Source organism: Fusarium phalaenopsidis, assembly GCF_050370095.1.
Source record: "Fusarium phalaenopsidis strain FUZ10S chromosome Unknown contig_32394, whole genome shotgun sequence".
Lineage (NCBI taxonomy): Eukaryota > Fungi > Ascomycota > Sordariomycetes > Hypocreales > Nectriaceae > Fusarium > Fusarium phalaenopsidis.
In genome coordinates this window covers 125,918-145,030 of record NW_028145379.1, presented here as the reverse complement: position 1 = coordinate 145,030, position 19,113 = coordinate 125,918, and the positions used below count along the sequence as shown (strand labels likewise).

The 19,113-nt window shown below is 52.6% G+C and overlaps 4 protein-coding genes across 4 annotated transcripts; 1 reads left to right on the top strand and 3 right to left on the bottom strand.

Annotated features, from left to right (window-relative positions):
* Window positions 1-7,038: 7,038 nt before the first annotated feature.
* LRP88_14918 (uncharacterized protein) lies at window positions 7,039-8,286 on the bottom strand (the record flags this gene model as incomplete). Its single annotated transcript, XM_083251252.1, has 2 exons — window positions 7,039-7,696; window positions 8,243-8,286. The coding sequence occupies 2 exons, from the start codon at window positions 8,284-8,286 to the stop codon at window positions 7,039-7,041; spliced, it is 702 nt and encodes a 233-aa protein (XP_083093007.1).
* Window positions 8,287-11,460: 3,174 nt separating this feature from the next.
* LRP88_14917 (uncharacterized protein) lies at window positions 11,461-12,261 on the top strand (the record flags this gene model as incomplete). Its single annotated transcript, XM_083251251.1, has 2 exons — window positions 11,461-12,017; window positions 12,138-12,261. The coding sequence occupies 2 exons, from the start codon at window positions 11,461-11,463 to the stop codon at window positions 12,259-12,261; spliced, it is 681 nt and encodes a 226-aa protein (XP_083093006.1).
* Window positions 12,262-14,757: 2,496 nt separating this feature from the next.
* LRP88_14916 (uncharacterized protein) lies at window positions 14,758-15,909 on the bottom strand (the record flags this gene model as incomplete). The annotated part of the gene is made up of 1 exon (XM_083251250.1): window positions 14,758-15,909. The coding sequence occupies one exon, from the start codon at window positions 15,907-15,909 to the stop codon at window positions 14,758-14,760; it is 1,152 nt and encodes a 383-aa protein (XP_083093005.1).
* Window positions 15,910-17,149: 1,240 nt separating this feature from the next.
* Window positions 17,150-18,568, bottom strand: LRP88_14915 (amidase; the record flags this gene model as incomplete). The annotated part of the gene is made up of 3 exons (XM_083251249.1): window positions 17,150-18,096; window positions 18,150-18,251; window positions 18,298-18,568. 3 exons carry the CDS (start codon window positions 18,566-18,568, stop codon window positions 17,150-17,152), a joined length of 1,320 nt encoding a protein of 439 aa, XP_083093004.1.
* Window positions 18,569-19,113: the final 545 nt, after the last annotated feature.

Here is a 19,113-nt window from a genome sequence, read left to right as displayed (position 1 = left end):
TCGCTGGTCACTGTGACAGTAGGAAAGGAGAGTGCCCCAGAAGGGTGTTGGGAGATGTCGCTCGGAGGTTCGGGCTTGGGGGAGGAGATAATCGAGCCATTGACGGACATTGTCCAGTGGTGTTGCTCGGCATCACTGTGCCTAGCCATGGACTCGATCATCTCTGGAGCAAATGTTTCATGCTCTTGATCCGGGCAACAACGCCGCTTCGAAAGTTGAGTTATCGACTTATAATGTAATATTTGAGCATCAAGCCTTCAGCCGTTCTCTTTGGCATTGCGTGCGGCGTCCTCAACTTGTGATAGAAATATTCTAGGGCCCTGTTCAGCGGTGTTTCCCGAGGTTCGAGTTTTCTCCGAGCCGTCGCCACTCCCAGTATCATGGGGGGTATTATTTCTGATAAGCTTGCCGATAAGGGAAATTGGTCGCGCGCACGTCAGCGTAATGCGCGGGAAAGCCTCCAACTTTGGCTCGTGGGTGTCAACATTGTCCTTGAACTCCTCCAGGCTCTCACTATCGTCCTCAATCGCATAGTCATCAAGCGAGCCGGTTGTAGGCAGAGTTGCAGTTACAGTATATGTTGATGGTAATGGAGAGGGATCATTTGTTGTCGAGGTGAGCTTGGCAAGATCTTGCGACACTTCTGAATCTTTGACCAGGCTAGGTGACTTCGTACGAACACTCTGCTCATCAATAGGCTAGTCGTGGTGAGAAAAGGAAGTCCTCGTGTCCGTTCGAGGCATAGCAGCGGCATCAGTCTTTGGCTTGACACCAATAGCGCAAGAATCGACAGTCCGTGTAAGCGCAGTCGCGATGCTCATCCTAGTGTTTCCGAAAACGGCGATAGGAGGAAAAAAGCGGAGTCAGGCAAGAAGAAGGCGAACAAGGCGAACCACCAGCACAGGGGCCTCTTCGCATTTTTATCCCCAAAGGATATCAGTGCACCCACCAACGCAGACGTTCACGCCCAAACTTTCGTAAAATGATATGTGATACGCAAGTGGAGGGTGTCCCATGTCTCCCATGTCTCACCTCTGCCTAATCCTTGTTGACTGTACCCCTGCAGCAGTGTCCCTGCTCGAAACGCAAAAGCAGGGATCAAGCAGGTCAACCACAGCGGCGTTAGCGTGCTGGGCCTCTCCCCTGCACGGTGGAGCCTCGCCGTCTCCCTGTGCGGTGGCATGACGGCTCATATCCGTGTTCCGCGCTAAAAGAAAGTTGACGCAGATTCCACCAGCTGAAGGGCCTGCGGATCATTGCATCCACGGATCATGGTGCCCCTGTCAAGGTCCGGTGGTCTATGAAAACGCAAGCGTCCCCAGAGAGAAATGGTGGTACCCAAGCTTACACTCCCGCACCCTGACAACAACCAAAGTCATGGAACCAGACCTGGCACCCGTTATCAGAATGGCACCCAATCACACAGGCGATATGCTCAAACCACCAGCAACAACCACGCCCTCAAGAGGCACTCCGTGCTCGGACGGAATCCAATCTCTTAAGACTCAACCACCTCTAGCCCTTGAAGATCTACCGGCCAATATTATCCCAAAAGAGGTACCGGACCAGGTTCGCTGTGGTATATGCGCAGATGAAACATTCCCGCAACTCGATATGCTGCAACGTCACGTATTGAGGCGACATGCTAATGGCAAGGGCGCCTATGCGTGCAATAACCCTGCTTGTGAAGTTGCTGGTAAACCGCCGCGTTTTGACGACGAGTCTGATGCTAAGTAAATAATTCAAGTATAGCGAAGAAGCATACTAACTCATTGAAGGGTTCATAAATGTCATAAGCCATTACCGATGCCCTATGCCTGTACCCTATGCAGGACAGGACTCACCCACAAAAAAAGTGCAAAAAAGCATCGTTGCCGATCTAAACGACCCAGAATTATTTTCTTTTGTGGTGATTGCAAGAAGGAATTCAACGAACATCGTCCACTTAACTCCCATGTATTTGGCCATTCCGATGAGAAACCGCTAAAGTGCACTTGTGATACACAGTTCAACGATTATAGGGTTTTCAAGACTCATGCCGGAGAAGAGGGGTGCCAGCTACTCCCAGATCGCACGCCCGATGATCTCAAAGACAAGCGCATGTTTGGGTGCTCCATTGAAGGCAATGATACTACTTTCTACGACCTGGCCGAGCTACTGTGAGTTACCTGAGCGATAGTGGTTGAGCATCGCATTAACGCTTAGGTCACCCAGTGACAGCACTCTCAGCAGTCGCGCAATCTACAGAGGGAGAGGTAGGGCCCGGAGCGGCCAAGCCCGACAGCTCAGGTCAATCGATTCAGCCTACCGAATCTCGACGCAAATTCAGGCCCCGCAATGCTATCAAGTTGCTCAGTGCCCCCCCTTCACCACCGAGGGTCACGTCAGATCCACTGGGTGGCCCGCCACTTGTTTCCTCCGATGGAATCCAATCTTCTGGACCTCGGCATCGTGGCTAGGCAGAGACGGTGCGGCCATTCATGTATCGGATGAGCCCTCAGACCACCTACCGAACGACTCTCCAACTTCACTCTTCGACGAAGAAACTGGATCCAACACGACTCTCGCTGGTGACGAAGACTGGCGGCCACTTACCCCTGCCCCCGTCAGCGGTAGGCCATTTCGCAGGGCCCACAGACAAGTCAGAACACCCGAACCGGCAGCGACTCTCGAGGTGGAAGATATCAACCATGACCAGGGTCATGGAGCGAACGATTGGCCTCAACTACAACCAACTTCCTCGATGGAGTCAACCGCGCAAGGCAACGAACCGTCTCAGCGTACACATATCTCGAACCCAGAAAGAATGCACCGGCGTAATTCCCCAACAGCGACACTTCATGCACCTGTTGCCACCCAACCACAACAACCCACCCGCCCCCGCCCCCGCCAGCAGCTATCTCAGCTCGAACCTCCTCAAAAGTTCCGATGTGGCTATGACCAGTGTGACAAAGGGTACACGAGGAAGGAAAGCCTTACGCGACATATAAAATTTAATCATGAGGGGACGGGGGTTGTATGTGACGTCTGTCACAAGGTATGCCGGGGACCTTGGGATCTTGAACAACATGAAATAATTGACCATGGGGAGGGGGAAAGATTGCCGTGCGGCCAGTGCGACGGGACGTTCGCGCGCAAGGGTGACCTTCAGCGTCACATAAAACATGCTCATCGAGGGTTTCGCGCGCCTTTAGCGGACCGACGGTGTGACACATGCAACAAGACATTTCCAACAAAAGGCAATCTCAGGGTGCATATAAGAACTGCTAAGAACTGCTCACAAAGGACCACAGGCAGGTTCAGAGTAATCTAGGAGAGGAAATAGCGTTTATTAAGATAGTGAGAGCGATAAAAGCCGCGCTCGCGCGCGACTGTTCGCTTATAATCCCGGACCGAGAGTGGGCCTGCTGTACATATCGCGGGGTGCTGACCAGGTGCATTGACCAGAGTGTCGCTCCCGGATAAGTCTCGGAAGTGTACTATACTTTAGCCTGCCATCCAGCCACGCCCCGTTCACTCATCGTCCCCCCAGAAACAACCTCGCACATCCGCCAACACGGCTGAGCCCGGCACTCCAGCACCAGATCTCGCCGCGCTCTTTGCTGCAACCCGCTGGGTCAGTTCTCAAATCAAACAGGTACAGAATTCACTCAAGTCTATTGCGGCATCCATTCAGCAGCACACAAGTGAGCCGAGATCCAGCACGCCACCTGCGACTCGTAGCACAGCTGGAGGAAAAGGCAGCAGTGAATCGGCAGTATGGACAAAAGCTATCTCCGACCTCAAAGAGGCCTGTGAGAAGATGGATTCTCTCGAAACTACTGCGGAAGCCCTCATCACTTCAGTGTCACAACTATCACACGAGTCGCGAGCTCGTGCCGACGGCAGCTCAGTGCATGATGTTGGAGATCACAAGTGTGAGGCGACCAAGGCGGTGGTAAGGTGTGGAAGGAGGAACACTCTACAAGAGATCGTGCCTGTACATAGACAGTGGTTCCCCCCCCTACTGCACTTTTAGGAGGAATCAAGCAATCAGCATCTTCTCATTACAACATGAATTGCAGACGACGTGATCTCGCTGCGCCAAACCCTTGTAGGTTTGACGAGCCAGGGGACTCGTCATGGTCGCCGTTTTGCATCGAGATCCAGGATATTAATCCGAGAGCTTGCAGCACGCGGTGGGAACATTTTCAGCGGCCCTCAAAAGTCATGGTTGCATTCCACCAGACAAGGAGCCAGAACATTACTCAGTCACTGCCAGGGCCTCTGAAAAATGAAAAGTAAAATTCAGCTTACAGATACCCTACAATCGACGCCCCTGCCCACCCCATCCTTCGACCGCCGAAGCGCACCTCTATCCGCGCAAAGAAGTGATCGTATCGATCCATGAGCCGTCATCCAAAAGTCATCAACTGCAGTGAAGCGAGCCTAAACTGCATTAACCTAGCCGAGTCAGCTCTCTTGTCTCTACGAATTCACCATTGGTCATCCTTGTCATCCCCTTCAGGCAAGAATGCCCACATCTGACTTCAGGGGCACCGCGGCCAACAGATACATCAAGTGCCATGGGGAGTGATCCGAGCGCGGCTGGAGAGGAGGAGGCTAATCGCTGAGAAAGGGTCTCGCCGAAACTCGTGTCCGGGGCGCGGAATCGAGGCCTAAGTGACTTCTCTAGCGTGCTGTCTTCCGCGACTGTAAATGATCGGCTCGGCTTGGTTCCTACCCTCCCAGAAGTCTTTCCATTGCCGCTCTAGAATCGTCGTGTTAATGGTAGAGTATGTGCGTTCTCCACCGGAACAACAGACTATCGTAATCGTGCAATGAAGGGTACGCGGTAGATAATGGGGTTGTCTTGGCGGTTTTTTTTTTTTTTTTTTTTGGTTTCGATAAAAAGATAGGCGTAGTATTATCGGCTTGAAATCCTAATTACTCCTTTCGACTTGGCCAAACGGCCTGCAATAAAGAATGACCCATCGTTTAACCCTTCTTCTCAAGATTCAGTCATCGTCAACCCATTCCTACTTTGCTACCGCTATGACAATTAGGTAGAATCTCCAGGATCGGTCCGGCTTTGTGGCACCATAGTCAGCAACCGATGAGCAGTAACAATCTCTTCTTCGAACTCACCTCAGAATGGCCAATGCAGTTTTCGCATGAGAAGGTGGAGGATCTTGTAATTTCTTTCAAATGATCACAGTAGATTTCGTGCACATCGGCCATGTAAGCCTGTTCTTGTTGTGCCTCTGGGCAGCGGCGTCTTTTCTCTCTCAAATCCTTCACTTCGTCGGGGATGTTTTCATCGGGAACGATGTCTCCGCAGACGTCGCAGTAAGTCACGTACTGGAAGGTTTTGCACATGGCCAATCGTCAGGGCGTTGAGGATGGGTTGAGACTGTTTTGGGGTATGAATGAGGGTTTGGGTCGATATTGGGAGTGATTTGTGGGAAATTGAGCGGGCGAGAGGACTGAATTTATATTAGGTAGGTCCGGCGAGGGAGCACGGTATCAGGGACGACGTGGGAACAACTAAACAACAAAGGCAGTGGTCAGGTGGAGGATACATGACTAGCTTGAAATGAGATGACCAGTGTGCTAATTTGTCTTCCCTTCGCCCTACTTGCGCTTGGCAGCGCCCAAAACTCATGCAATCCATCGGCTCCTCCGTGGCCACAGCCCCTGGAAAGACAGAGTCCTCAGAGATGCCGAACCAAACCAATCCTTATGGCTACACAGGGTTACAGAAATTCATCGCCGCTCTTGAGACTGGAGTTGGCGACATAAAGCCTGACGCTGGGGAGGAGGAACAACTCGATCATCATCTAGGTAATCCTAGAGATTGCCATGTCTAGCCTCGGCGAGAAGAATGCCGCCCTGCACTTGCGGAAACCGAAAAGGGTTATCTATCATTTCTTAGAAAGTTTTACGGTTAAATGCTCAAATGAGGGCCCAGTTTCTAAAAAGCTATATTTCAGCGGCGAAGGAGTTGACGATAGCATTTCTGTGAGTCGGCGGTGATCGGTTGCGCCTGTCAAATACGGCAAACCCCAATGGTCAGGGGTAGCTCCGTAACTTGAGACTTGAGATGAAACGGAGCCCCAGGACGCACAAAAAAAAAACCATTGTAAGAGGGACAAAAAAATTCAAAGGGAAAAGGTAAACCCAACCGAGAAAAGAAAAAACTGAAGAGAAAAGCAACAATACCGAAGGAGGGGGCAGGTCCCCTTCTCAAACTCCATCCCTCCACCCCGCCATCCGGACCAGCCGCCAAAGCACAAGCAAGTAGGTGGGATGGATGCGTAGTTGCGCGTCCAAAGTGTCAGTGACCAAAGGGGGAAACAGGCGCCAATATCGAGGCGGTTGGCCCAAAGTGCCGTGGCGTAATACAGTCGCCAACCCCCGCGCCCAATTACGAGGGTCACGTCTCTTTGTCGTCTCGAGTGACAAAATGATGCCCATGTCATGTCAAGAAGGTGCCGCAAGTCACAGTCTGTGCTAGACGGACGGCTTGAATCTTTATCGAGCTCCGCCGCTCCCGCTGGCTTCTTCTGAGGCTTCGTAGAGGTCCAGACAGTCTTCGAGAACTATGCGCTTCTATTAGCCATCACGAGGTCGAGCCTTGGTCAGGAGAGTCTTGGGCATACCGGCAGTTATCAGTTCCTCCCACACCCCGTGTTGGTAGTCGACGAGTCCGTGGCGCTCGATCCCGTCGCATAAACGTATTAATTCGTTACCCATCTTCTTAATCATGGCCTTTGACATGAGGCTCTGCGATCTCGATGGCTGGGATGAAGTCATCAACTCCATCTGGCGCTGGCCAAGGCCTAACCAGGCGTGATTGAAATCGTCCCATAACTTGATTCGATCGGCGTGGAGGTTTGTATCGTCTAAATTGAGGCCTGTAGTCTTGGTCAGCCATGTCGTCCTGCCTGATGCTCTGCTCCCACCCATGCTCTTGAGGTTTGCGACAACACATACCAAGGTCTGCCACCTGAGACAACAGCCAGCTGGTGACGCTCAGCAGTGTCTCGGATGCGCTTTCTAGGATCCATTCATGATCTCTTGGAATATGGTGCCCAATTGTCTCTGGTAGTTGACCCATTTCTCCTCTAGTGCGCCATCCGGGTACGCGTGATCTTCTGCCATGGAAACATCGGCGCTCGCGGTCGCCTGGGGCGTTGCGCCCACGTTCGACATGTTGCTCGCATCATTCATGGCATTACTCTGCTGGTACACGTTTGCTGATCCGCTTGAGCCCTGCGCCGACTGTTGCAGGTCCGGACCGCCTGTGCTTCCCGTCTCGGACCCGAAGTGTGTCGAAGCGACATCCGGCGTCATCATCTGCATAGTTGCAGGTTGCCGTGATCCAAATTGCTGCGCATCGTAGACGGGGTTTTGCGCCACAGGCTGGGCGACGTTGTACATCACGGTCGCGGCCGTGTTGTAGCCGCCAAAGCTCTGAGGATGCTGGCGCGAGTCCTGGCCGTACTCGGGCCCGTAAGCCATGGCTGTCCCAGGCATGTTTGCCGTCGAGAAGGATGCGCTGGGTTCGAGATAGTAGCTGCTGTAGTTGCCCGAGCCCCCCATCCCTCGTACTGCTGCTGAAGGAGACGATGAAGCAAGGGACGCAGGCCGGTACCTGTCGCTGGAGACTCCGGCGAGAGAACGGCGCGGCTGGGAGGGATCGTTGAGCGAATATCTCTGGTTGGGTGATACTGGAGGGGTCACCGCGGGGTCGTTGGGATAAAGTCCACTCAGTTGGAGTAGTCGGGATGATCGATGGTCGGGGGGGTGGTGAGGCAGGGAATCGATGGCTAGGCGAGGTAGTAGTCGAAGTGAAAGAGCACAAATGAGTTTACAAACAGGGTGCCGCTGGCCTATTATACGCAACCAAGCCCAACTGATCCACTGGTCAGGGTGGCGAGAAGAGAAGGAGGGGTGTGGGCGTGTGTATCCAGGCTACTGAGGCGGGCGCTCGCGCTGAACAACAGCTCCAACATCTGTCTGGCTCTGAAGGGCTCGGAGTCTTTTGAGGTCCAAGCTCTGATCAAAACTTCTTGACCAGCGAGTTCCATTCCTGTCTTGCCGGTGAGCGGCAGCTGAAAATTGCGGCAACCGAGAAGCAATGCAAACAGGGCTGAGAAAACAAGGCCGAGTGGGGTCCAAGCCCACACACTATCCTCTGAGATCACGCCCGATGGTGCTTCGCCAAGGTGGGAACGCAATGGTGTATCGAGCCACTGACCCGCCCACTGGGAAGACATGGGCCGTGAAACGATACACACGCATCGAGAACATCAGGCGAGAAGTATCAATACTGCCACGGATTCAGCATGTAAGTGAACTACGAGCACGAAGACAATAGCTAATCCTCTCTTCCAGGAACACATCGTCCGACTCCATTCCTATGATTCCTTGACAAAGCCCCTAGACGTTGGCCTGGAGCTCATAGATGGCCAAAATCTCCGCCAGGCACATGAACGACATCCATTTAGCCTACTGGACTGCAAAGCATTATCAAGACAGGTCCTCGAAGCCCTCTCCTACCTACATAGCCACCATATCACACACCGAGACATCAAACTTGATAATATCATGCTAGAATCAAGGAGCCCAATGAGAACCAAGCTCATCGACTTCAATTCGGCGTCTGACTTAGAGTCAATGAAAGGCCATGTCGGCACGCCTACCACTACGATAGCAAAGTCGATCTTTGGTCGTTTGGTGTTATGATCGTGGAGCTACTTTGTAGTCTCCCCATCGATGGAGACGTCCCGTCCCACATGTATTCTCGGTGTAAGATATATGATTCAGCCGTCCCCTTTCTCGCCTCACTGCTTTACCCACTGCCTATATATCGCCAGACGGCTCAAGATGCTCTCCGTAACAGGTTTCTCACGATTACCGACAGCGATGCTGGTGTTCAATTACCACCTATTGATTCTGGCGAGCTCCCCGACACCTTGAGGGTTTCTAAGGTAGCCATAGACGGTGCTGGTACTGACTCACATGGGGTCGCACCTCCTTTGCCTGCAAAACTGGCAGTGGAAACCTACACCCACCAACTCCTTGTCTCTCGGGGCCTTCGGCCTCGCTCGGTCTTGAACGCAAGGCGGATTGCTCCTCGATAAGTCCTATGACCGTCTAGTTAAACCAGAAACTGAATATCGCAGGAGTCGTTCCGGTCCTCTGGATGAAGCTCTACGAATCAAGAAGCCGATGATGCGCCTGAGGCCCCGAAGCGATGATCATGGTGTAAGTTTATTTTTACCAAGATAGGAGAGGATAACATTGAGCTGGAAGATGATGCAACAGATGTAAATTAAAAACTAGCCTTGACATACTTGACCATCTCCATCGCGCGTGCACTCCGGCTAGACCCCTTCTATCTCGACCCTACAGTGAGGTGTTGGGTAGACATGGAATCCCATCTGAGTAAAACAGCATTGTAATCACAGGAGATGCCTTTTCTAGCACACTGCCTGCAGGTAAGTTTCGCAAGGTTGCATCTCCTTTTGCGTTTCTTACAGGACCAGCAAGAGCCTTCAACGGCGGCGAAAGGTTTTCTCTTCCCTTTTGTGCACTGAGTTTGGGATAGTATGGATGTTGGGCCTCTTTGGGCCCTCGGTAGAGCCTTTGGGACCGGAGGCTCCTTCTTAACGCCCTGAAGGGTATTGCTGGTCGCTGGTAATTCGCAAGTTGAGGCCTCCTCATCGCCGTTTTGATGAGTATCATTGGTTGACGATACATCCCCTCCAGAAGCGAGAACAGGGCGAGTGTACTGCTCTGGCGGATCTGGCGTCGCGTGCGGCTCTTTGATATTGGTTACAGATCTGATGAGACCGCCTGGATCCTGTACTTCGACTGTCCCTGGCGCGCTACTGACGGGTGACTCTTCGGGAAAGAATTTCAATCGCCTATGGGCAATTATGGGCGTCTAGCAAATGGATATCCAATGCAACATACAAGTGACCCAAATGTCCGGCCAATATCAATGAGCGATGGTATACTCCCCGGTCATCTTTCCGGAAGCCCTGGAGCCTGGTATTCTCCAAGTGTTTAAGAATCTGACACCGTGCCGTGTTAAGGGGTTTGGGGAGGACTTGACCATTGCTGAAATAGGCCAAGCCACTTCGTGACTGGCCGTTACAAGATAAAACGTAACAAAACCACTGAGACGACATCAAGGCAAAGGCAATGAGTAATCGTAGGTGAGGCAGAAGTTGGAATATTTTACAACGAAGGTTGGCTTGCACCGAGCGCGTGGTCTCAAAGGCTGGTGGGACTCGATTAACCAATGCCAATCAACATTCGGAAAGGCTTGACAAGGAGCACCCCTACAAGCCCGACGTGAAGGCTCTAACATAAGTATTCTTTAACTTAATTTACAGGGAAGAGATGCCATTCTTGGCCAAGACTGGGCCCTGTTGTGCCATGCGTGGTGGTTGTGGAAACCAACAACGCCTCAACAGCAAGGTTACCTGGTTACTTGCCTTGTGTGTGTACGCAGACTCTGGCCTTGAGGGGGGACGTGTGTCTCTGTGTGGCTGGTCGCCTTACCAGGGCCACCCTCCCATTTTATTCATGTTTCACGCCGAGTCCGGCGTCAATGGACCGCAATCACCTCCGAAGTGTGGGGGTGATTTGAGATCGGGATCGGCAAGCGCGGGTATACAGAGTCGAGACACCTTTGTCAAAACGGGTAGAGTCGAGTCACCTTTGTCAAAATGGGAGTTCAGATAAAGCTGTCACATTCAACATCCTTCTGGCCGATCCACTCCACTAGGTACTGTATATCAGATGTGTTGACCCCTCTACCCCCTGCTCCCTCCCAGTTGAGACATGGTGCTTCCCGCCCCTGTCCTTACGCTAGTCCAGATACGATGGGATGAAAATCCCGATTATGGAATGGTGGCTTGTCAAGCTCTTCAAGGTCAAGGTTCCCTCACTGCCCCTGCTTAGAAATTGGTTCGCAAATCAAGGAGATACTTACTTGGATCTGACTAGAGTCTGAGGCGTTAGCACGGTGGCTCGGCCGTGCCACCGATTTTTTGTACACTTAGTACCAAGAGGGCAGATGCAGCCCGCTGAGAGGAGGCTTGAAATATGCTCCCCTGATGGTGTTGGCTTGGGCTGAGGAACCACTTATGGGGAAGGCTTTGGTAAGAGAGTCATCTTGTGATTGCGGCATGAACTGAATGACATGGGAGCGCAAGGAAGTCATTGCGGGGTTCAATGACGACGAAGACAAGGCGACCGCATTTGAAAACCGCAAGGCAGCAGCCGCACTTATATGGGCATTATCCTGGGGTGCCAGATGACCAACAGCTCCATACGCACACACCCTCCAACTTCGTTTCATGTTGACCCTTTTCTCCTGTGAGCCAAGAAATCGAGATGAAATGTGGTTAGAGCGAACGGTCCTCGACTTGCTGGAGTGCTTTGCAGGTAGCATGTCTCACCATGGGGGACTCTTTGCTTCTGCTGCTTCCCGGCAATTCTCATTCCAGCCGGGGCCCAGTGGGCCGGGTTATTCTGTTGGGGTGGGGGGGCTCCCTGTCACACAACGTCTCTGCCCATGCCGGCATCTCCGTTCTTCGGCGTCACAGGCAGTGGTATGGCTCCCACTCCCCGGTTCCCGTGGTTGTCTTTTGCATCCTGGGTCTTCCCCCGGTATGTTGCCTCCCATGCCGTGCAGTCCACGCTTCCTTCGGGTGGGGTATCCGGGTGGCCAGCATTGTTGCGGTCTTGCAACTGTTTACAGGTGTTTTCCAAAACACCAGTCACTTCTGCTTCGTCCAGGTTGTTCAGATCCCTAACCACATTCTTGTTCATCCCGCTGGCAATGCATGCCAGTATCTTTCGGTCCCGGAGATCTCCATAGATTGTAAAGGTCGTGTCGATCCCCAGATTTCCGAGTCGCGTCTCAAGATCGTCTGTTTCGTCGGGCTCGTCATCACAGTCGCCAGTATCATCTGTTTCGTCGGGCTCGTCATCATAGTCGCCAGCATCATAGTCGCGTAAGTTCCAGCGTTGAATCAGCGCCTCAAGGGACGGCTCGGTAAGGGACGGTTTGGTTTGGCCGACTATATCCTGATAGATACATCTTAGGTTGCCATCGCGTAGTTGCTGATGCAAAGCCTGTTGCCAGTCCTTCCCGCGGTCGTTGGAGTGAACGCGGCTGGCGATTATGATAAGGATGAACGGATCCCGATCAGTGAACAGATCCTGATCAGTGGCCAGATCTTGATTGTCCATCTTTAGGGGAGAAAAATGCTCTGAGTTGCGCCGCTCATGGGTGTAGGCCGAGGGGTATTTGCACTACACTACCAAGCTGGGCAGGCATGACTCCGCTAAGCCTAGCGCAGGAGCCGGGGCACATAAAAAGGTAGCGCGGCGGCAAGTGAATTCACCTGATATATTATGACCCTAACCTAAAGGTTTCGCAGGCTCGCGTGAAGCCGGCGGCAATCCCCAAGAGCAGGCATGCTGTGGTATACTCTCCCCTCCAGCATTTCGTGATGATGGAGCCAGTGAAGAGGTCATCGACTGGTTAGAACTCTCCCTGCTAGAAGAGAACATTCACCCTCTTGCAGTAGCTCAGATAATCCTTCCCTTCTACCTGGTATGTCCAATGGCCTGGGCTGGCTGTAGGGGGCGTACGGCCTAGGCTGGGGGCGTCGGTGGCCTCGGATGATTTGCCGTGAAAAAGTACTGGATTATAATAGGCGAAACGTACGTAAAGGTTGTCCGTACATAGTACCTGCTCAACAGGCGACTGCGACTTGGGTTGCAGGCCTGTGGCTGCCTATCATGGCGGCGGATGGCCTTGACCAAGCCCAAGAAGGCGCAACGGCGACATTGGTTTGGTAGCCAGGATAAGCAGGGCGATCTCAAGAAAAAGGGTACTCTACCATACTCCATCGGATCTGCCATGCCCAATTGCGATCAACCGGTGCGCACAGGGAAAGAATATTGTGCAAGGCCGCCCGGCGTGCCCTGGATCCCTCGGAAGTGAGCGCCAACGCGTTAAATTCTCGCACTGGTGGGCGCTATTGTGCGAGTGGTGAACAGAATCGGGCCTGTTGTTTGGAAGGCATCCCTGTCTCAACCCAGTCCAACCAATGATTGCTCTGGATATTAAGCAGCTAACAATGGCATCTGCCGATTCCATTGGGCCAACCAAGACAGGATACCGACTTTATTCCGGTTGCAAGGACGGACGAGTAGCTGAGGCTATTTATGACCTCAAGGTTATCGGTGGGTGTGGCGAAGCAATATATACCATTGGTTCCTGTACTTCCATTACGGGGGCCTCCTCTTTTTGGGGTATTTGGTCCAATGGTCTATTGTCACAGTTGGTGTCTCCCAAAAGCGCCACATTCTGCCTCTCATCCGCTGGTTGGTTTGACTGTAATTGTTACGATCATCCCTGGTTCGACCGATCTCACACGCGGTGGTATCCGAGAAGGTTCCCTGGGTGGGCTGAGTGGTGATCAGCCAGCCACTCGACGCCGTCCACGCCAATACATGGCTCCGTATCAAGCAGCCGCCGCTCATGACACTTGCTTTGCCTCTGCCCGTGTCATTTGAGGCCACCAACTCGGCTTCTTCTCCGTAGATCCGCCAAGCGTGAATGCAGCAAACCCAATTCAGAAGCAGTCAGTTTGAAGTCACTTTGCTGAGTCGCAACCCATGTCCACCAATTCAACAATGAAGTTTTGACACAAGTCAGGCTGTCACTAAAACTCCAGCGGAACTCGTTCATTGACAGACACTATGTGCGGGGTCACCATTCGTGATATCCCGTCAAACTGTGTTCCGAGCACATCACAGTAGCGACAATGACAATGACCATAATCATCAACTAGAGACACTTTCTGTAACCGTGTCGATTATTATACATTAAATTCAATGACATAAACAGCCTGCGTAACTCGGGGGACCTCTTCTGAGGGAGACGTATCATCTGTGTAGGAAACCTGGAGAAACCCTTTCCAAGAGTTCGTCAACAACCCCCTATTGCGATGGCCGTCATCTGTTTCATTGTCTGGCTGATATGCAACTCTTCGTTGGGCTGGAGGGGGGGTTTGGCTATCGCCTTGTTCCAGAGCCCCATATGCAGTCCTGTAAAGCCTTTTGACTGTAGGGTTCACGGGAGCTTGACTGCCAGGAAAGGTCACATTCTTCATCAGGCCCTCCTCCTTGTCCCTTTGGTCTGGAGGTAGGTCCTCCTCAGCAGCAGAGCGAGCATATTCAGGATTTTTCCCGTCCCCAAGATGCTCTACCAGGACCGCATCGCCGCTCGCACACATCAAGGCGTCCCCGTCCTAGCCAAATAAAACCCATTGATAGAAACCGCAGCCCGAGATGAGGGAGCATCTATGTGCAACAGATTCACCTTCGCCCATGCTTCGACAAATCTGTTGAGTATAGGAAATTTATGAGCCAGCCTGCTAACGCTTTTGCTGCCGACGATGTAAGCGACGACAAAATCACCCGCGACAGACAGCTTTATTAACATACAAGGTGAAAGATATAATGCAATCGGTCGGCACTGTAACACGCAAATGCCTGGCGTTCCACTGCGGAACAAAGGGGATACTATAGATAAACTCAACCTGAAACTACTGCAACTACATTATTAGTCGCCCCTCTCGCTATCGGACTCTTAGTCGAATATGCAGTATTTCAGTCTTCTACCGATCACACGACTTTTTACCCTTCATTCAACCCCGCGTCATGTTGCTTTTCCATTGCTCATTCTAATAGCCATTTTTCAATATGCTCAACGGCAAATTCGTAGTCCTTGCCGTCGAGAAATTGCTGAACGTCACTAGGCGTTCTTCCAGGGTATTTATCTTGCCCAAGTTTGATGTCCTCCTTGGACTCATATCGGACCCGGATAATGTTGGTCACGGTCTCTTTGGTCATCTCTGCCGGAAAACAAAGCTCCCTATCTACCCTGCCAGGCCGGCAGACAGTATCGTCAAGAACCTCCCTGTGGTTGGTGGTCAGAATAATGTAGACGCCATCTGTTCCAATATCACCACTGAGCCAAGACATGAGGGTCTGTTTTTTGATTGGCTGTCGTTGTGACCCATCGGGATTGAGGCTGCCCTCCCGTCGTTGAGCCGCGTCCAACTGATCGACCTCGTTCAGAACTACAACCGTCCTCTTCCGCAGATCCTTGATCAGTTGCCTGAATTCCGTGTCCGTGCTTCCAGTGGCAAGGGTATAAAGTGGAACGTTGAGCTCTGAAGCAATGACATCGCCCATGGTCGTCTTTCCGGTTCCAGGTGCACCATGTGCGAGGAGAACGCGTTTCCATTTTTTGCCAACTCTAGCATATGCTGCTTCCCCTTCGAAAAGGCTCCTTACATCTTCCATCACACCGCTCAATTCTTCGTGATGGTAGGTTTCCATGAGTCGCCTTGGTCGCAACAGGTCAGACCACGTATCATCCTGTGGTGTGTACTGCCGCATCCTGTCATCCCGAAGGTATTTGTTGAGTGTTTTCTCCACGAACATCTTCACAGGCTTGTTGTTGAACCAAATAGCGTAGATCCTGATTGGGCTTTCTCGAAGGATAAAGTAATATCCCTCGTATTCGAATACAGTAAGCCCAGTAGGGAAGAAGAACATTTCGTCGTCATCAATGTCCAATGGGTCCGATTCTATGGACACGTAACATGCCATGGTGAAGGTTGCTGGGTTTTGGTAAAGGATACTGGCATAGTTGGTCCGCTTTGGCCGATATCTGGAAAACCAGGCAAAGATCAGTCGGCTGTAGATGTCGTGTTCTTTCAGCTCAACAGAGGGCAACCAATCGATCACCGCGCAACGGAACCACCAGAGCATGGAGAGGAGAAGGACGGGAAACCCATAAGTGGTGTGGATAATAGGGCCCATGGCCGCGATGAAGAGTGGTACGAGGTGTTCGATCACGATAGAAGAAGGGCCGTGAAGAGCAGAATGGATTGAATTGTTAGGTTCTATGTACAGTAGTGCTGGCGCGGCGAGACCATTTTATCTACAGTTTTTACCCTGCTTAAAATTTTATCAGGCTCACAATCCCTCAAGTGATAATGCATCTATCTGAGCATTTCGCCAAAACTAAGATCCAGCGCACGTAGCTTAGGGCAGCAATGATCGGCACACTGAAGGAAGCTGCAGACGCTGAGGAATATCAGACAGTGAGGAGACAAGCAACAGATGACGAGTCAATTTCTCGGCAAGGCAACTATGAGGCAAATGCAGGGGCAGCTGCATTAGGGGCATGTGTAATCCAGCGCCGAACTGTAGCCTCGAAGAAAGGAGCCGTGTTGGGCCTCAATACTTGTCGTCCATTCCTCAACAGGTAAGGGAGCGAGGCTGTAAACCCCTCCACATGGTTACCCAAACAAAAGAAGAGGTTGCTCTCGGAAAGGTCCCGCCGTGACCTAATGCCGTGTGGCCCTGGGATCTAGCAGCTCAGGTTACACACAGTCAAGCAATTAGTCGTTTCTCGTTCCTTCGTTTTCTCCTCATTTCGGTCTCGATCCAGTACAGCAGTGTCAGAACCCTCCTGTGGAAAAATAGCCTTGTACTTTCCGACGCCTGTGAAAAAATCAGAATGGGATCACATAGCCTACGTTACGGTTACAATAACACAGCATAATGACGTGCCTGTGATCATACAATTCAGGTGGGCCAGTGGGGAAACAAAACCACTGTCCCAAACCGCGGAGTGATGACACGAAACAGCCCAGCACACGTCACGTCAGTGACGGCCGAATACCTATACCGACGTGTAACAATTCGTCACCAATGCCCCATCGCTGCGGTCCGCATGGGTGGGGGGAGGTTGAACGTGCTGGTGGTCTGTATGAGAACGACGAAAGGATAATAATACGATCAAGTGCCCGAGAAAACCGCCCAGGGCCAGTGCAATCGCGAACCTTTTCCTCGGCCTGTACCGTGTACGTGAATCCTTCAGGGCCTTGACGGTCGCAGCCATTTCAACAGTGTCAATTTCTTCGACGTCAGGTATCGCAACTACGAGAGGCATGTAACGATGCGTCATGGCATGCTGATTGATAGCTTGGTCTCCCATCCGCCCTCGGCCTCAAAAATTTTACCGACCGCTCTGCCAACCTCGACAAGATGACGATCACGGTATCGTGGCGCTACCAGCGATACCCCAATGGGCATATCGTGGGCACCCTTGAAGCCGGGGACGTTGAGCACGGGTGTGTGCAGGGCCTATGTCCACGTCAGCTACAAGACGAGAGAGGGGGCAGGAGGGACTTGCACTCCAGATACAGCAAAAGATGTGACTCCCCGTGCTTTCGAGACCAACAGGTGCCTCATCAGGCACGCTCGGCGTGATGATGACTGCGTACCGCCCAGCAATCTCATCAAACTTGGGTCGGAGGGCGGCCATGCCGTCAAGCGCCTCCAGGTGCTCCTTGCGGGTGAACCCATTGATGTTCTCGACATGGTCGACAAGGACCTGGTTGATGTCATCTTTCCCGACACGATACTCTGGCAAGAATGCGGTGCCGCCTTCGCAGTGAAGGACCACGCGATGCCATTCTGGGAGGTTGTCGAATTCTAACGGGAGGTCGACCTCCTCGACGATGGCGCCGTGGGCCTCAAGAAGGGCGGCGGCTTTGGACAAGGCTCCCTGGGTGCCAGGGCCAGCAAAGGGCCACACGGCTGTCTTGCAGATGGCGAAGCGCGCACCTTTGACGCCTTCGAACACGGTTGCATCCTCCTCTTGCTTGTCATCCTGGATGCCGAAAACATCAGCCAAGAGCGCGAGGTCATCGACACACCGAGCAAACCACCCCAGTGTGTCAAAGGTCAGGGAGTAGATCTTGGATCCCTCGCGGGAGACCGTGTTCCACGTGGGCTTGAGCCCGTAGATGCCGTTGAACGAAGCGGGCCGGATCACGGAGCCGCCGGTCTGGGTACCCAGGGCGATGGGAGCCTGGAAGTCGGCGACGACGGCGCCAGAGCCGGTGGACGAGCCGCCCGGGGTGCGGTGAGGGTCGTGGGGGTTGCGGGTCTCGGGACCGACGTGTACGGCCGCGAACTGGGCGGTTGTCGTCTTGCCTGGGGGTTGGATTGTAAGTGGGAATCCCGAGTGGATGGGGAAACGGAGTTACCAAAGATGAGAGCGCCTGCATGACGAAGGGTGCGGACTGAGGCGGCATCAACCTCGGGAAAGCTTCCTTCGTATAGGGACGAGTTGTGCTGGGTGGGCATGTCTTGCGAGGTCAGTTGATGATCCCTTTTGGTGCTCGGTTGGCTTACCCTTGGTGTAGATGACATCCTTGACCGCAATAGGCAGTCCATGAAGGGGACCTCGGCTCTTCTTTGGTACCTCGTCCAGGGCTTTTGCTTGCTCGATCACCAGATCTTCGTCGAGATGTGCCCAGGCCTGTACTTGATCGTCCCGAGCCTTGATCCTCTCAAGTAGAGACCTGGCGTAGTCTTGGACTGAAAGCTCATCAGCCTGGATTTTGGAGAGGGCCTCGGAGGCTGTCAACCGCCACGGCTCTGCTGTCTTGGAGGGTGATATCATGTCGACTGTCACCTCCCCGTTTGGGTCCGCTGAGATGGGAGAAGCCGCCGAAAATAGCCTTGACGCTTTCCAAGGAGGACCTGGAATGAATGCTAAAACAAAGGCTCAATATTCTAACCGGGTGGAGGATCTGTTTTTTCTTTTAAAGGTGGTTTTTTTTTCCACCTGGGATTTAATGGGTTAAGAGCTGACCTCTATGTAAGATGATTCAAGGAGAGGAAGGCGAGGCAGTTGCCACTTGACGACCTTCTTGTGCCAGTACTTACCGCGTCTGATGGGTCATGGAAAATCAGAGGTGCGTGAAGTATAGGTACGTATTAGTTAGCGGGGAATAACATTACAGATCCCCTACACCCTGCATGTCTTGGGCTAGATCCGCTGCCAAGAAGTACGGGACACAGTTTCATGATTCTTGCCGGAAAGTGGCCAGTTTCCGGGATGAGTTCTGATGATTCAGCCGTATGCCCACCCCTGACCGCAACTTGACCAAGCAACGAGCGGGCTTGCCTACACCGCGATCCTCTCGCTTCCGTTCCATTCCATGG